This window comes from Schistocerca gregaria, chromosome 8 (assembly GCF_023897955.1).
Source record: "Schistocerca gregaria isolate iqSchGreg1 chromosome 8, iqSchGreg1.2, whole genome shotgun sequence".
NCBI lineage: Eukaryota > Metazoa > Arthropoda > Insecta > Orthoptera > Acrididae > Schistocerca > Schistocerca gregaria.
In genome coordinates this window covers 83,233,273-83,251,084 of record NC_064927.1, presented here as the reverse complement: position 1 = coordinate 83,251,084, position 17,812 = coordinate 83,233,273, and the positions used below count along the sequence as shown (strand labels likewise).

General features: G+C 41.2%; 1 protein-coding gene across 1 annotated transcript in view; it reads left to right on the top strand.

Annotated features, from left to right (window-relative positions):
• Positions 1-17,812, top strand: part of LOC126285287 (fatty acyl-CoA reductase 1-like) — a 148,272-nt gene that overhangs the window by 71,789 nt on the left and 58,671 nt on the right. The window contains exon 5 of the mRNA XM_049984576.1: positions 16,367-16,476. Within this exon, the coding sequence (XP_049840533.1) occupies positions 16,367-16,476 (110 nt within the window). The remainder of the gene's footprint in view (positions 1-16,366; positions 16,477-17,812) is intronic.

The following is a 17,812-nucleotide window of genomic DNA, read 5'->3' as shown; positions in this document are numbered from 1 at the left end:
GTCTCTGTCCTGTAATACGGATGTCGAGGATCTGTTCCCCACGAATACCACGGATTCGCGCTTTCCCACTGGTACGATGAAGATCATGTTGTGATTCATCAGACCGTGGAAAGCTCTGACAATGCGTCAACGCTCAGTCGATGTTCACGTCCCCATTTCTCTTGTAGTGGCCAATGTCGTGGTATGCACCCTGGCACACGGGTGGGTAGTCGGCTTCAGGGACCTATCGGTATGAGTGTTCGGTATTCTGTCTGTTCAGATACACTTTTACTCTGCTCAGCAGTAAACTCTGATGTTAGTACCGCCACAATTCACCGCTTGTCCTCTTTCAGCAGTCTTCCCAACCTACGACGTCGCACTGCACGGCGTTATGACGTGGTTCCACCTTGTGTTGAAGACGCTCGCCACAGCTCTCCTTGAACATCCGAGAAGTCATGCAGTTTCCAAAATTTTCATGCCGTCTCTGGGCCATCAAAATCTGCCCTCAGTCAAACTAAGATACATCGTGAGACTTCCTCCTTCTACACACAGTCAGTACGATCACTCATATCAGATGCATGGCGCTTGTGTCTGACTAGCAGTCATTCCTCTCCAGGTGACACAACTATTACCTGGGCTGCGTTATATCAATAGCAGGTTTATTGTCATAATGTTCTCGCTGATCCGTGTATGTAAAAAGAAATCACAGTTGTATTTGTCTTACAGCCCATATCACTTGTGAACCTATGCTGTCACACAGTATAAAAATACACTGATAAGGGAAAACATTATGATCACCTGCTTAATAGCTTGTCTGTACGTCTTTGGAAGGAAATAAATCATTGATTCTACGTATCAGGGATTCGACAGTTTGCTGGTAGGATTACGGAGGACTGCGGTATTAGATGTCTACATACAAGGTATGTAACTCTCGTAAACAACGGGTGGCACGAAGGAGAGACAGACGGGTTCCAGAGGATTTACGTAAGGCGACACATCGAGCTGAGTTCACTGTAATGCTGCTCAAACGACTGTACCACAGTTTTGGCTCCGAGGCTGCTGGAAAGAACATCACCGTCGGGAAAGACATCAGGCATGAAGTGATGCGTGTTGTTCTCAATTTCCAGCATGTCTTAGATTACCACCACACGTCCCATCCAAGTGCAGGAGAATGTCTCCCATAGCATAATATCACTCCCACCAGCCTGCATCCGTGGCGCACTGCACGTTTCGAGCCGTCGTTTACATCGATGACGGCGTTTGTGGAGACTACCATCGACATAGTGTATCAGCTGGGAGCTCATTCAGCCGAAGAGCCGACACGTTTCCATTCATCGACGGTCGAATTCCGATGGTCCCGTGTTTGCTACAGTTGTAATTGACAGTGTTGTTGGGTCAACATGTGAACAAGTAGTGACGGTCTGCTGCGAAGATCCTTGTTCAACAACGTGTTGTAAATGGCGTGCTCCGAAACACTTGTGCGCGCAACAGCATTGTTCTCCTTCGGTAGACATGCTGCAGATCACTACCTATCTTACTTTACAGAGCAGACAAGCCTCCAGACCCCACTTTCTGTGATCAGTCGTGGACGTCCAACCATTTAGCACCTAGTGGTAGTTTCACTGTCCTCCTGTCTCTTTTCTCAGATGCTCACGACAGTAGCATGTGAACATTCGACCATTTCTGCCTTTTTCGAGATACTCGTTCACAGGCTCTGTATAATAATAATTTGCCCTTTATCAAAGTAGCTTATTGCAAGATTTCCTCATTTTCAGACCATATCTTCACTAGGATGATCCCCCGTCCGTGTCTGCTCCGCTTTCATGCCTTTATTACCGCGTCACGTGCCCGCAACACCAACAGGCGTTGGCGGTTGTCATAATGTTTTGGTTTATCAATGTACAAAGAGAATCACGGTTTTCAACAATTTTCGGAATGTCATCGTTTGCAACCAATAGTTCGTTATAATTTACGTAGATATTTTAGACATTTTCATTAGGCAACAAGTATCTGTATCTGCCGTAATAAAATCGAAATGGCACTGTATTCCATTTTGTGTCAAGTTTTATATAATGTGAGTACTACGACAAAGTCGCTATTATGAAAACCTCACCGGGTTTGAACAATTTCGTGTAATATGGCTACGGTTACTTCAAGCATAGCTCCGAGTAACACGCCCTGTAGCGTGTATTCCACTGATCCCAAACCACCTCTATCTGCGGCTTCAGTGGTGACAATACAGAGCTCAGAAGAGGGTAAGGTGTTGTTGCTTCTGATGAAAGCTGATTCTGTCTAGGTGCCAGTGGTGACTGTGTGCCGGTTAGAAGAGTTCACGGTAATAAATAGAATATTACATGAGATTCACTCTAAATGCAAAAAAAGTGTTCAGAATCTGCAAAACATTTCGTCTGAACCGTGCTGTTCAGATCGGATCTATATGACCCGTAATGTTACTAATTTCATTTTTCATTGTTTGAATACCATCACAACTTTATGAAAACGCGTTAGCAATGGATGTGTAAAAATACTTTAAGCACTTTGGTCATAAATATTAACAATTACATGCCGGCCGCGGTGGTATCGCGGTTCTAGGCGCGCAGTCCGGAACCGTGCGACTGCTACGGTCGCAGGTTCGAATCCTGCCTCGGGCATGGATGTGTGTGTTGTCCTTAGGTTAGTTAGGTTTAAGTAGTTCTAAGTTCTAGGGGACTGATGACCACAGCAGTTGAGTCCCATAGTACTCAGAGCCATTTGAACCATTTGAACAATTACATATGTAATGAGCCGATCATAATGAGGTAACACAAATATTATTGCTTTAATGCCTAATATATTTTAGTTTTCTGTTATAATTTGTGGTAGTAATAATTTTATAGTTCCAGCTCACTGTGAACAATGAATAAAGCCTCTGCATTTACAGCATGTGCATTTTAATTGCGTTTTACAAGATTTTTTAAATTATTTGAGTCTTTATTGTTTCTGCTCATTTTGAACTGTGACACCATCTCAGTGTGATAGTTAACTGATGTTGAAATGGCACAATTAGTAAATTCCTCATCAGATGAGGGAACACTTTCCAAATTTGAAGATCATGAAAGCAATGCATCCGAAGCGAGTGTTCTGGTGACAGTGTCGACGGTCCATAGCAGTTACACCCACCAGCACACCATGATCGCCTGTCGTCTTCGAATATCATCAAGAGTTGCCAGATATGCAACCAGGAATATAAGTGACGTGCAAAGTTCATTTGCAGTAGCATTTTGGATAGTGCTAAAAATGAAATAATGAAGACATCAGATTTTTAGGGGCTTTATATTCTTGGATAAACCCAGAAAGTCTCTGGTAGTAGAACACATTGCATCAAGGAAATATTTCCAAAGGATACAATGTCTTCTGATAATAGTGAGGTGCCTCGAAACCCTGAAGATGCAGCAGATGTGTCAGAATCAGTGACAACAAGAAAACCTACTAGACATGCACGCTGTAAGATGTGTCTAGAAAGCAATAACCACAAAACACACACACACAGTGTGGAAAATATAATAAATATTTTTGAAAAAGTCATGACACATTCTTGAGTCCAAACTGCTCTAAGTGTGAGTAAAGGTTAGAAAAGTTCATGGTTACAAATATGTTCGCCTGTATCAAGAAATATAGTTTCACGTTGATGATTTTGTCAATATTTCTGTGGCTACTTGGGTCTCAGCTGAAATCAATAATACAACCAGAAAATATGTAAAGATAATGTTGTAATGCTTTCTAAGAGGGAAGTCTTATTGAGAAGAGTCTGTTGTTGCAAATTTACCTGACGTGAATACTGAAATAAAATATTTTCTTAAATAATTTTCTGTACATAATAATAAGTACTAATATTATTATTATTATTATTATTATTATTACTGTTATTAAGATTTTCAAAACAGTACAGTTTACAGTACTATTATTATTATTATTATTATCAACAATGTATTGGTATATAAGAATGTCAACACTGAAACTTTCTGGCAAATTAAGACAATATGCCAGACAGAGCCTCGAACTCGGGACATTTGCGTTTCGCAGGCAAGTACTCTACCAATCTAGCTACCCAAGCACGACCCATAACGCGTCCTCACAGAGGTACTTCTCCCAGTACCTCGTCTCCTAACTTCCAGACTTCACAGAAACTACTGCGGACTTCGCAAGACTAGTACTCCTGGTACAAAGGATATTGTGAAGACATGACTTAGACACAACCTGCGGGATGTTACCAGAACGAAATTTTCACTTTTCAACAGAGTTTGGGCTGATATGAAATTTCCTGGCAAATTAGAACCGTATGTCATACCGAGAGTCGAGCTTGGACCTTTGCCTCTGCAGGCAAAGGTGCCAAATTCGAGACCTGGTCCCTCATCCAGTTTTAATCCGCCAGGAAGTCTCATATCAGTGCAAATTCCGCTGCAGAGTGAAAATTTTGTTCTAGATGTCAACAACTGTACGAAAAATGTGTGTTAGCAATAGATTTTCTCAGCGTTATAGCTGCTGTGAACAATACGTTTGCAATAGCAAAAGGGAAGAGAACAGCATCTGTGTGTATTATTTTTACATTAATTTCTGAAAAAGCGTTTGGATCGCAACGAAAGACAATGACCTTTTATGTGAGAAGAGGGAGCCACAATGTTCTTCTTTTAAATAAGAAATTTTAATGTCTCTTATTGCTCGAGTGCGTGGTACATTATGAGTTGGAACTGACGTTTCTATATAATCAGTTTTTCTACAGGATACGTATGAAAGGAATATTGTAGTTCATGTCACTATTTTCGAAATACACTATGTCCATGTTGTACACTTTAACAAAAAATATCACGGACATGATACAGCTGTATTCAGGAAGTCAAGTTTACCACTACCGACAGTTTGAATCTGGACCGCAGGTGTATTATGCAGTCCTCGACATAAGCCAGTGCTGGTGCTCCAGCTCTGGCGTTGACACGTCGTGAGCTCAGTATTAGATGGCGGTCACCCTTCATCAACACCTTTTACTCCTCTCTTTGCCCCGATGCTTTAAGTTGTATAGCATGTAAGCAAAAGAATCCGTGCGCGTCGTATTACAACAAGCAACTGATAAGCCGAATAGGAATTGTATTAGTAAACATATTATGTAATGCATATTGTTCTTAAATTTTGAGTCGAGAAAAGGATAACGAGTTGAACGATGACAATGATTGTGAAGAGTAAAGTAATGGTAACAAATTTGGTGGCGCAGGAACAGTGACAAAATACTCATTATGACTGTTCAGTTTTTATAACTCTCAACTATCTTGAGCCGCAAAGTTGTGATAGGCAACAAACGTGTTTAGTCGGAAAGTTTTACCTTACCGATACAACCATCACATATCGCCTTTCCACATCTCCAAGGAGCATGAAGTCAGAGATATGAATGTTTTAAGATACAAACGAAGATACTCCATCACAAATCTGCATGTTTTGCGAATACATTTCTGACAACAAGGAAAAGGTATGAGTGTTTAAGGAACTCAAATGCATATTGTATTGTTGTCTCTTTCTGTCTATGTGAGGCACCCATGTCTAACATGCCAAACCAGTTGTCAGCGATTGCGAAGAGAACGTGACAAGATATACGCCAGCTAAGCATGCCTAACGTACTGCACTCTGTTAGAAATCAAAGTGGACCATATGATATTGGCGCCACCATTCCCCCTGTGTTTTCAATTCCCTAATCAATTTGAATGTGATTCCTTGCCATATGTTCCCAAAATGCTATGTGTGCGGTTTGATATGCAAAAGCCTTGCAGTAATTATGTGACTTATTTCCAAATGTGCAAAACATAATTGTATGTATATCTGTCACCTTAAGGAATGTTCTCATATGCTATTTCCTATCCTGCAGTTGAGTTTTTGGGCAACCTTCCTAAATTTCAAAGAATGTTTGATGTTTTACGGAACTCCTCTGTGCGATATATTAATTCATTTTGAAGGGAATTATTGTTTTCTGTTTTCGAAGCTCGCAAGAAAATTAGTAGCCCAAGAAAAAATGTGGAATATTCCAGTAAAAAGATTCGATACGTGCTGGTAATTCGGTAGACACTGTATTCTAGTCGGGAACGTGAAGGACATATTCATTCTCTCCCCATAGTTACAGATAAGCAACAAACAAAACTAAAACAATTTGCCCCGCACTTTGGCATTGCTGCCATGTTAGAGAATAAAACTGAAACGAATTGCTCTCCAACCTGCAGAAAATGTTACGATATTGGACGTACACAGTATGTGTAGCCACACTTTATGTTTGTGATGGCTTGATCTCTTCTATAGATGCTTTCAATGAGTGCCCGAAAAACTGTAAAACAATGGCAGCCCATTCTGAGTGAAGATCATCCAGAGAATGTTGAACATTCAGGCCTGGGGGAAGATGGCATTGTAACTCAGAGCAGAGATTTTAGATCTGATTAACATCAGACTCTGGACAAGCCGGTCCATTTCAGATGCACACATGATGCTTTATGGTAGGGTGCATTGCCATGTTGATACAAAGCAGCTATAATCTCTTAACTGTTCATCCAGTGTTTCCATGTTTTAACATGTGTTCATGTCTTTCTGTATTTAACGTTTTCTTAAGCGCCATAAGTGGTTCAGACCCTAACCACACAAAAAAATCTCCACATATTTTAAAATTACCTCCTCACCCGTACTTCACTGTTGGCAGACAACATCCTCCATCACATTGCCACACGGTGTAGCGCGAATTACCTGTCCAAATTTATCTGTCCAAATCACTCACCTCCAGTTAACCAGTGTTTAGTGGCGTCGCTCTTTACAGCACCTCAGGCACTCTTACCACTTACAAAAATGTGCGGCTTATGGTGAGCTGCTCAACCGTTGCACCCCACTCATTTTACTTCCCTATTGCATACCCACTATGATAACGAGACTGTTGGTAACACTTCGGAACTCATGGCTGATTCCCACTGCTGATTTTCTGATTTTATTACATAGTCTACGACAACCCTGTGTCACCTACATCTGCACTTGGTGTGGTTGTTGTGCTCTCTTGTATCCTCTTCACATTACCGACAGATGTGGGCAGTTCTCTTAAAATTGCTACACCAATTCTTTAGATGCTTCAGAGACGCTGCTTGTAGATTTTCATTGTGACTATATGCTAAAAAGTGTTAAAACGTGTACCACATATAATAAGGGAATAGTCTACTATATCACATAAGCACTGTAGTCATTTATGAAGCTATTAACAGAGCTGTGTACATACGGTATGAAACATCAGTTTACCTTAATAATAACATTTATATCAACGCACACAACAACAGAAACGAATATAATTGCGTAGGTTTCCGCGGCAAAAATCAGTCGAGGTAAAAGTTTTCTGGGTATGGTACCGCGTCATATCGTATAAAAATACTGCTGGAGAAAACCAACTTTTCGGCCACTGTCTACTCGACCAGTATACCCAGAAGAAGGCCGCTGCAACCGTGGCCGAAAAGGAGGTTTCCTCCAGCAATAGTTTTATACCATATGACGCGGCACCATACTCATAAAACTTTTATGTCGACTAGAAACGAACTTAGTTTCATGAAACGTATATTGTTAGGAAAGACTGTTACAAAATTCATACGACTGAGATCAAAACTATATTCTCTTGAAACTGAAGTGCAATGCATAATGCACAGAGTAAAAGGTATGCAATGCTCATCAGCAGAAGAAGTTAATAATAATTATTGCTGCGAATACATGTTAAATTATACCGTAAAAACAACTGTGCACTGTGTAATTCGTTCTAAGCAACACAGAGTTTCGACCATAACTCCACGCAAATTACCAGTTTCAGCGAAAGGTGTTTCGTATCTCCAGATAATGTGAATACATTAACTTGGAGTTATTACTAACTCAACAACGATGATGATGACTTGTTTTATTGCACATGATATACATAAATGAAATATTTAAATAACATAAATTTTTGGAAACATAAAAAAATGTAAAGTGTGAGTGTTCGTGAAAAATAGCGAGAGATGAAGAGAATAAAAATGCATGTAAAATCATTGTACACTCTGATTTCTTCTGATCTATTTTGTGAACATGGAATTTAACAAATATATCAGATCTAAAACTTTTTTTCAGTTCCTCCGTAAAACGTTTTCTTGTGATTCATATAAGATAGCATTACATTAGAGGGAGAGAGAGAAATGGCATTCATTGTAACATTAGTTAGTTTTCTTAGCAGCGGTGTGTCCTCAGACTCCTTTGTCTCTCTCTGTAGGACATCCAGCAAGTAGCTGCAAATGTGTAAGGAGTTTAGTATTTGACATATGAAAACAAAGAGGGGATCTAACACAAGTGTGTGTGTGTGTGTGTGTCTGTGTGTGTGTGTGTGTGTGTGTGTAATAACGAAGCTTCCATGTTTATCATGTTTATAAGTCTTTAAGCATACAATAAATTCCGATCCATACTTTTCTGAACATGTGACCAATTCAGGTGTGTTTGTGCGTATATGTGCTATTACACAAAACAGAGGTAGAAAGCCAAAGGTTAGTGTAATATCTCTTTATATTCGATGAATTATTCTACCCTTGAATGACGTTTACAAAATTTCTATCCTCATACTCGCAGAATCCATGCGCAAAATAGTTTCATACAATAGCTATGCCATCAGCGCATAATTATTCTTTGGAGTAGTCTCTCTGGTGGTTGTTAGAAAAAAAAGCTTCAGAGATTGTCTTCGTGCCGATTAGCCTCAGCTTTGTTTGGAAGAACTGTACTCTGATTATTGAGATTTATGACCGAAGATAACTGATACGAAATTGTACGATTAAAAGGGAAATATATATATTGCTCCTTCACACAAATGGTGTGTATTTAACATTTGAGAATTAATGATATTCATAGATATATTGCGTAGTTGTTAATCAGAAGGGAACTTCCGAAAGACTGGATACGAACCTGCATTTAATAATCTAAGAGCTGCATTACTTCTTCGGAAGGTTAAACTTTATCAAAGCCAAATATCCGCTTGATCTGAGGTTTCCCTACTGATTATACAATGCTCCCAAAATTACGAGGCATTTTATTTGTACAGATTAGCAGACTGCCGCAAAGCACGAGCGTGCAGACAAGAAGAATAATCGCCTGATTTCATTCTAACAAGTAAAATTTCTGAATCATTTTGAATGACTGAGCTATGACTGTGTTTCCTATCATGAATGATTGATTGCTCGAACGAATTGAGAAGGGAAAAATTACATAAGGTATTTTTTTTTAATGGAAATATTGCAAATCTTTGAACATGAAGCCATTTTACGCAATTCAGAGACAAGTATCTTTAAACATGAGGCGATTTTTAAGCAATGTATGTGGAGCTGACGTAAATTTAAGTATGGAAATACTACATCTCTTTCAAAATGTATCCTGTTGTGAGCTATTGTTAGTTTACTGTAAGAATCAATTAGTTAAAATTAATTACAATTGTGTCAAATAAAATCGTATCAGTCTAACTTCTCTTTTCTCATTCACTACTGTGAGAAGCGCGGATTTTAGGCTGTTTACGTCAGCAGATAGGCCAGTCGAGAATGGAATGGTAGAGAAGTAGTATGAAAATGAATTGATGAACCCTCTGCCAGGCACTTAAGTGTGAATCGCAGAGTAATCGGGTAAATGTAGAGGTTGATGTAGACAGAGAGAGAGAGAGACTTGGTTCTGCAGTACGGCTGGATGTAGAATTGCGTAGTCGTGTGGGGGCCTTATTTGTTGCATCCGGAGTCCGTGCAGGTGCTAAACAACACAGGCACCCTCCCTATGGCAGGGAAATGTAGATTGTTATAGCAGGTCACCTGAAAAGCTCGTCAGCTCGTGATGAGTTATTGTTGTGATGTGTGTAGAAAGTCGTTGAAAAATTTTCTGCTTTATAAAGTAGGATAGATGGCTTTCTAGTGATAGAGTAGAGCGTTGGTGCAAGCACAAACTTTTCGTAACACACTGGTTGGAGCACGTTGTTTAACATGGGGCTCAACAACATAACAGCGTCATGTGTTCCCATTTTAACCAGACGGAACTGTCAGTTACTAGTGCAATCATCAAGACTGTGCCGTCGATCAATAGCGATGTGTCATCTGATCAGATAAATAACGTTTCTTTTTTCATCACGTCTTTGGTTGTTTGTTAGTGAGCCATTCATCGAGGTGAAGATATAACAGAATAACTCATGGGTGTGAGCCAGTGTGGGGCATTCACCTGGGGATGTAAAGGACCTGCAGTAGTAATCACATACAATGTGAGAGCTTGCGGATTAAGTGAAATTATTCAGGACCACCTTCAATCCTTGATGCTTGATGTTTACCCCAACAGCGATGTCATATTCTAGCAGGAAAACTGTCTGTGTCGAGCGGTGACAATCGTGCTACAGTGGTTTAAGGAGTATGAGAGTGGACCCACTTTGACGTCTTGAGTACAAAATCTGGCTGACCTTAACCTGATGGAACAACTCTGGGGCACCATCGGATGCATGCTTGTCCCGCAGTTGGACATCTGATTGGTTGCAGCTTGGATGTGGCCCAGGATTGGTTTCAATCACCCATGGAAGTAACTTGCTGCAGTGGGAGCGAGGTGCTCTTATTGTGCTCCACCTGTGACACATTTTCGAATAATTTCACCGACGCTCTGTTGTTTATATGAGTAGGGGGAACTGCGGTAATATGGTCACCTTACGGAATGAAGCTCTACAATTGACACATCATTCATACTTACTGTCTCTAACTTCGCCTTTGGAACTATTGGTGTATATACATTGAAATAACTGTTTACCAATTTTATAAACTTCAACTCATTTATGTTAGTAGCAATAATCTCAATGTCTGCACAGTGACCACATTGGCCCAGGACCCTGGTTGAAAAATCCAAATAATATTAAATAATAGCGTCTACACTTTAAGGAAGCGATAATTCAATGTAGTATTAAATTTAATGCATGTATAGGGTTAACATGCCTATAAAAAATTATTAAACATTATCAAAAACAAATCTGAAAACAGGCTTTTTTAAATGAAATTTAACATTTTCGAACAACAGTTTCAGATGAAAATGCAATAGTCGCTGCATGTAATTACTTCTTACATTTGTTTATATAAATGTTACAGGTGAAATCGTCGCAGTCTTCATCAACTCCAGCACACTCTTTACGAGACCATTCATGGCAATACGAACAACACATCCACCCTTCAGCGCTTTTTGACCCTTTATCCTTACAGAACAGGCATTCAGCGCCATCTGCTTCATATTCATTCTCGCTGCTTGTAACCTCCCGAACAGAAACTTTTCTCCTCTTGGTGTTGATTTAGCTTTGCTTATAGGAAACTTTATGTTTCCTCCATGCTATATTTGTCATGCTATGCACATTCTTCTTCATTCCGTTTGCTTTTGTTCTTCTGCTTTCAAATTCTTCTTTTCAGCCGGCTGTTTTTAAATGGATTGCTTGACATGGCAAATAACTCTTCTGCAAACGAACCTGAACAGATTTGGGTAGTGGGCTGATATCTTAGGAATAACCAGAGAAGAAGAACTATGTTGTGGTGATATCGGAGCTGGAATGTGTGGTGCATTATTAGACGTTGTAGATGTAAATGGTTTTATTTTCAGGGTTTCTGAATTGGAAAATACAGGCCTACCTTTGAGAATAAGAGGTCTTTCAGAAGGCAAAGAGACAGAAAAATCAGTTTCTTCGAAAAGTTGAAAGGAAATATGTCACATCTTTTAAATCCATTAACAGCTGTTACAGGTGTTTCCGACCTCAGATATGCTCCTCCAAAGAGTTTGCCCACTTGGAGTTGGATCACTGCTCGTCAAGGATTGTTGCGGAGAAACTTCATACGGCAGACCTGAAATGTATCAAATGGAAACACGCCGAGTGTCTGCAATTTATGGCTGCAATGAGGCGGAACTGTAACTGTCAGCATATCGTTTCCCCTTGCGTGCGTAATGACGTCCAGGTTCGTGATGTGTGTTACGTGAGCATCAAATTTGAGAAGAGCAGGATGCTTGTCTGATGTCTTAGCATGGCTCAGGAAATGGTCAAATCATAAAGAAAATTGCAGCCAAATTGAAGAATTACAAGAAAATAATGTTCCTGGTGGAGCACCATCAGCGTACTCGGCTTATATTCGGATGTGAGGGAAAATACACTACTGGGCATTAAAATTGCTACACCAAGAAGAAATGCAGATGATAAACGGCTATTCATTGGACAAATATATTATACTAGAACTGACATGTGATTACATTTTCACGCAATTTCGGGTGCATACATCCTGAGAAATCAGTACCCAGAACAACCACCTCTAGCCGTAATAACGGCCTTGATACGCCTGGGCATTGAGTCAGACAGAGCTTGGATGGCGTGTACAGGTACAGCTGCCCATGCAGCTTCAACACGATACCACAGTTCATCAAGAGTAGTGACTAGCGTATTGTGACGAGCCAGTTGGTGAGAGATCTGGAGAATGTGCTGGCCAGGGCAGCAGTCGAACATTTTGTGAATACAGAAGGGCTTGTACAGGACCTGCAACATGCGGTCGTGCATTATCCTGCTGAAATGTAGGGTTCCGCAGGGATCGAATGAAGGGTAGAGCCACGGGTCGTAACACATCTTAAATGTAACGTCAACTGTTCAAAGTTCCGTCAATGCGAACAAGAGGTGACCGAGGCGTGTAACCAATGGCACCCCATAACATCACGCCGGGTGATACGCCAGTATGGCGATGACGAATACACGCTTCCAATGTGCGTTCACCGCGATGTCGCCAAACACGGATACGAACATCATGATGCTATAAACAGGACCTGGATTCATCCGAAAAATGACGTTTTGCCATTCGTGCACACAGATTCGTCGTTGAGTACACTATCCTGTCTGTGATGCAGTGTCAAGGGTAACCGCAGCCATGGTCTGAGAGCTGATAGTCCATGGTGCTGCAGGCGTCGTCGAACTGTTCGTGCAGATGTTTGTTGTCTTGCAAACGTCCCCATCTGTTGACTCAGGGATCGAGACGTGGCTGCACGATCCGTTACAGCCATGCGGATAAGACGCCTGTCATCTCGACTGCTAGTGACACGAGGCCGTTGGGATCCAGCACGGCGTTCCGTATTACCCTCCTTAACCCACCGATTCCATTATCTGCTAACGGTCATTGGATCTCGACCAACGCGAACAGCAATGTTGCAATACCATAAACCGCAATCGCGATAGGCTACAATCCGACATTTATCAAAGTCGGAAACGTGATGGTACGCATTTCTGCTCCTTACACGAGGCATCACAACAACTTTTCACCAGGCTACGCCGGTCAACTGCTGTTTGTGTACGAGAAATCACTTGGCTACGTTCCTCATGTCAGCACGTTGTAGGTGTCGCCACCGATGCCAACCTTGTGTGAATGCTCTGGAAAGCTAATCATTTGCACATCACAGCATCTTCTTCTTGTCGATTAAATTTCGCGTCTGTGGCACGTCATCTTCGTGGTGTAGCAATATTAATGAGCAGTAGTGTAATAACCGGTGAATGAAATGTCCCCCAGCGGTAATACAAATGGCTGCTGTGGACAGAATTCCACGTTTCGCAGATGTAATGGTCCTTAACTGCTTCTTTCGTTGCAGGGTAAGCACCTCATTTGATTTTGTTTGAACAGTAGCTACACCAGTCTCATCGACGAAAAAAATTCGAAGCGTTGGAAATTGTTTTTGATCCAAGGTGGTTTTTAATATGGAGAAAAATTTATCTACATTAGACTTGTTCAAGGCGTAAGCTCCAGCGATTGATTCCCTTCTGGCGACCGCAGTGTCGGTTCTGACTGACGACTCTTGATTCTGGAGGAGCAGTCTCCTCCAGCAAGACGTGATTCTTTGTTCAAGGAATGATTAATTTTGTTTTTCTTAGCTAATTCAAAACCAACGCTTCTGACATCTCTTACCGTAAAACCAAAGATCATTGGTCCCATTTTCATAATATAGTCTTTCAGTTCATCTCCTCTTCAGGACTGAAAACAGGTCGTTTTGAACCAAAGAGTTTTTTTTTGTCTTCGGTTGCTTCTTGATTTAAGTTTTTGACTCATGTCTTCAACGCCATTCACGGAATATACGCTTTTTTGCAGCCCATTTCACCACTTCTTACTGCTTGAATAGTATGTTGCACTTTTGCTGGAGTCCAGCATTGTTTTCAAGCCTTGTGAGGTAGATTTCTTGGTGATTACGTATTATTTGTAAGACAAAACTCGCGTTATATATTTTACTATGTTTAGGTCAAAGTGGTCCCCTTCAAAAAAAGTGGAACCATCTTGCCCCAGACGCCACAAGGCTAGAAAAAGCTGCCAGCATTAAAACATTTCAAAATCTCTAAACAAATTGGTGACGTAAGTTAAAGACGCAGCTAACCAAAATATTAACTGTAAATAATAGTTCTTCCAAATAAATCCCATTTAATGATGATAAAACTGTGCTTACCTTACTTCAGTTCTTCAGAAAAGCAATTTTTCCCGTTAGCTTCAAACCAGCACAAAAAGTCACCTCACCAGACATTCAACTGAACATGGAAGAGAAGCGGTAGTATTCCACCGAGAGATAGCACCACCAACTGGCGGCATACTACAAGGGTCTTCGTTGATCCATTATGGATCGCGGGACGACGGGTGGCATGAACTTCTTGACGCAATAATTTACCAACAGCCGTATGATTTGTAGAAGTTTATTTTATTTTATGAACTTCTATGTGCTACCAGTTTCGGCATTACATTGATGCCATCTTCAGGCCCCATTCGTCGTAGTCGTAAAATCGTTATACACGGAAGGAGCCATATAACCGGATCCGTGAATCAATCGTCCTGCAACAGCTCTTGGTGGCCAGGCGACACAGACTGTTGCAGGACGATTGATTCACGGATCCAGTTATATGGCTCCTTCCGTGTATAGCGATTTTACGACTATGACGAGTATGGCCTGAAGATGGCGTCAATGTAATGCCGAAACTGGTAGCACATAGACGTTCACAAAATAAAATAAACTTCTAAAAATTATACGGCTGTTGGTAAATTATTGCATCAAGAAGTACTACAATGGTATCACACTGCCCTGGTGGATCACTGTACATGGGTCTTCCGTATTACTTTCTTATTGACTATACTTTCACGAGGATGAGTAGTTTTTCGTGCTAACAAGACACACCTCGTATTTACCATCCGCAGTGGTAAATATGTCGCATAGACGTTACAGGACCCTCACACGTTCAATAGCATAGTCAATATGTCAATATAACGATCGTCAGAGGCCGAGTACTGTCTGTGCTAGAAATATTGACGAACAGTATTTATGTCAGGCAAAATACCTTCAGAATAACCATCGTGTAGTTAGCGTGTGAGGGCGAGTATTATCACTGCGACATTTCGTCATTGTGTTCTTCGCATTTTCACAGTTAGTTTTCTGTGTAACACAGCTGATACATATGGACTTCAAGAGAATTTTTAAAATGGACAAAGAAATGACGCCTTAATGTATTTAGAGGAACAGAAACAGCCAATGCATATATAGTTGGTCATCTGAAGTGTTTTTGAACAGATATTTTAAAAACGGTTGGTAACAGCGTTTGTGGATATTAACACGCCAAATATCAACACACGAATGACCTGTGTCCCAAAATTACAAAGGTAATCCCAATGGCTTGTTCAGTGAGATTGCCTATCTCACTGCGATAGTTTTTTTTTTTTTTTAATTCCTTCTCGTATTAGAAGGATCTTATTATATGTAGACTGATGAAACTGAAGGAAATTTATAATGAATTATCTGCAACCAGTTGCCTTTACAGGTGCTTATTTTTCTGCAATGACGTATGAATATACTTGATATCCCACCTTCAGAAGTTTAAATTTATTTACTTTCTGTGAGCGTTATTTCTTCACTAATGCCGTTGTGGAATTTTGCAACGGAATTTGAGAGAGCAATTGTAAGCAGTCGTAAGTGAAGAAATACTCTTCACAACCAGTAAATAAATCTGAAGATGGGGGAACATAAAATCAATGTATCCACAAAAGCCTGTCTATTGCGGCTTGTGTTAAGTAAGTACGTGGATCATGCCCTCTGTAAAACCACTAACAACCAGCCCGTGATTTACCTGAACTACAAAAGCTGTGCATGCACATCCGTTCAACACAGCCCTGAAAACCTAGAAAATACTCATGTAATACAGTCATGCAGAATCACTGATATACTGTGTTATAAATGTCGACCAACATTCTATCGAGCAGGTGGTGATAATGGTTTTGCTGGTAAGTGTACGTCACAAGCTAGATGAGTGTGGAGTAACGTGCACATTTCTGAATGTAACTACATGTTGTTATAGGATGCTGGGGAACCTACCAAACACGTACGCCTTGACGAAGAACCTGACAGAGGAGCTGGTGGCGAGGTACTCCGACCGGCTGCCGATCGTCATTGCCAGGCCGTCCATTGGTGAGTTGGGGTCTGCATCACTTTGTGACAGACCCATTTATTTTGAATTTTGGTATCCTTTCCAGGCAGCTGCTGTTTGATCTCCATCGTGAGGAAGTCCATTACTGGAGAGCCTCAGCAGCACTGACGATTTAAGAAGGGGAAAAGAGTTGAAGTTTATGTTAGGGAGGGAGATGGACTAGCGTAGTCGGAGCAGGTGCGACTGCTATTATGCTTTGGTGGTCTAAAGGTTAGCGCAGCTGCCTATAAGCAGGGGATCGGGGTTCAAGTTCCTTGTCTGGCACAAATATTAATTCATTTCTTCAGTGTTAATACTTATCGAAGGTAAAATCGAGACTCATATGTCTCCAGGAAAATTTAATTCTATAAATCAATATTACTATATAATTAGTGATCTAAGGAACTGGTAAGATTAAAAAAGTGAAATGAACTAAATGGTTATTATATTCAACAATAGCGACATGGAAACTGTATTTTTTAAATGTGACAGAAAGGTAAAGTTCATATCCTAATATTCCATCTCAATTGGTATGCAACAAAGATATACATCATGGTGATTAAGTGCATTTTATGTAAAAGTATTCACTCTTCGTGCAGTACTTTCGAGCACTGACACAAACAAGGAACGAGAGCATTTGCGATGTCCAGTTACAGGAACCCTAAACTATCTGCACAAAACACTTTGTAATTAATAGAAAACTTTATTTCTATTAAGGCAGGAAACGATACATTCTGTGCTTCCTGTGCCTGCTACATGCAGTTACATTGGCAGTATATTACTACTCGCAGTACCCAGACTAAGTATCAGTTTCCTATTACTCAGTGCTGATTCACTTTAACCCTGCTACCGAATTGGCCGTTGTCCAGGGGTGCTGAATTTTGTCTACCTGGATGTGTGGCACTGTCCACTCTTTCCACTGGCGCGCGGTTCAACGCCTTTGTGATGCAATCCCGCGGCACTCAGCTGTTCGGTGTGCTGTCGATGCTTTAGGACTCCACATTCCTCCCCCTCTCCTCGGCAACACTGTCTTGCAGGGAGCCGTGTTACAACAATGGCTGATGGTAGGGAGGGGAAAGGCAGGAAAATGGGTGGCGTGAGGAGTCGGGAGAAACATGTGGGACCGACGCCGAACCCCGAGCCGCGCCCCGACATCCGTCCTGCGCTCTGAGGGGAGCGTCCGTCTGGAAATTCCCGGAAGGGCGGCCGCCCTTTTCCTGAGAAGGTCCGACGAAAGTCGGAGAGAGCGGCAATGCCGACCTCTGCGCCGGGTCCACGGCCGGCAGCGGGAAGTCGAGCTGCTGCGGCGGCGGAGGCGATGGCTACAGCTCTATCGGG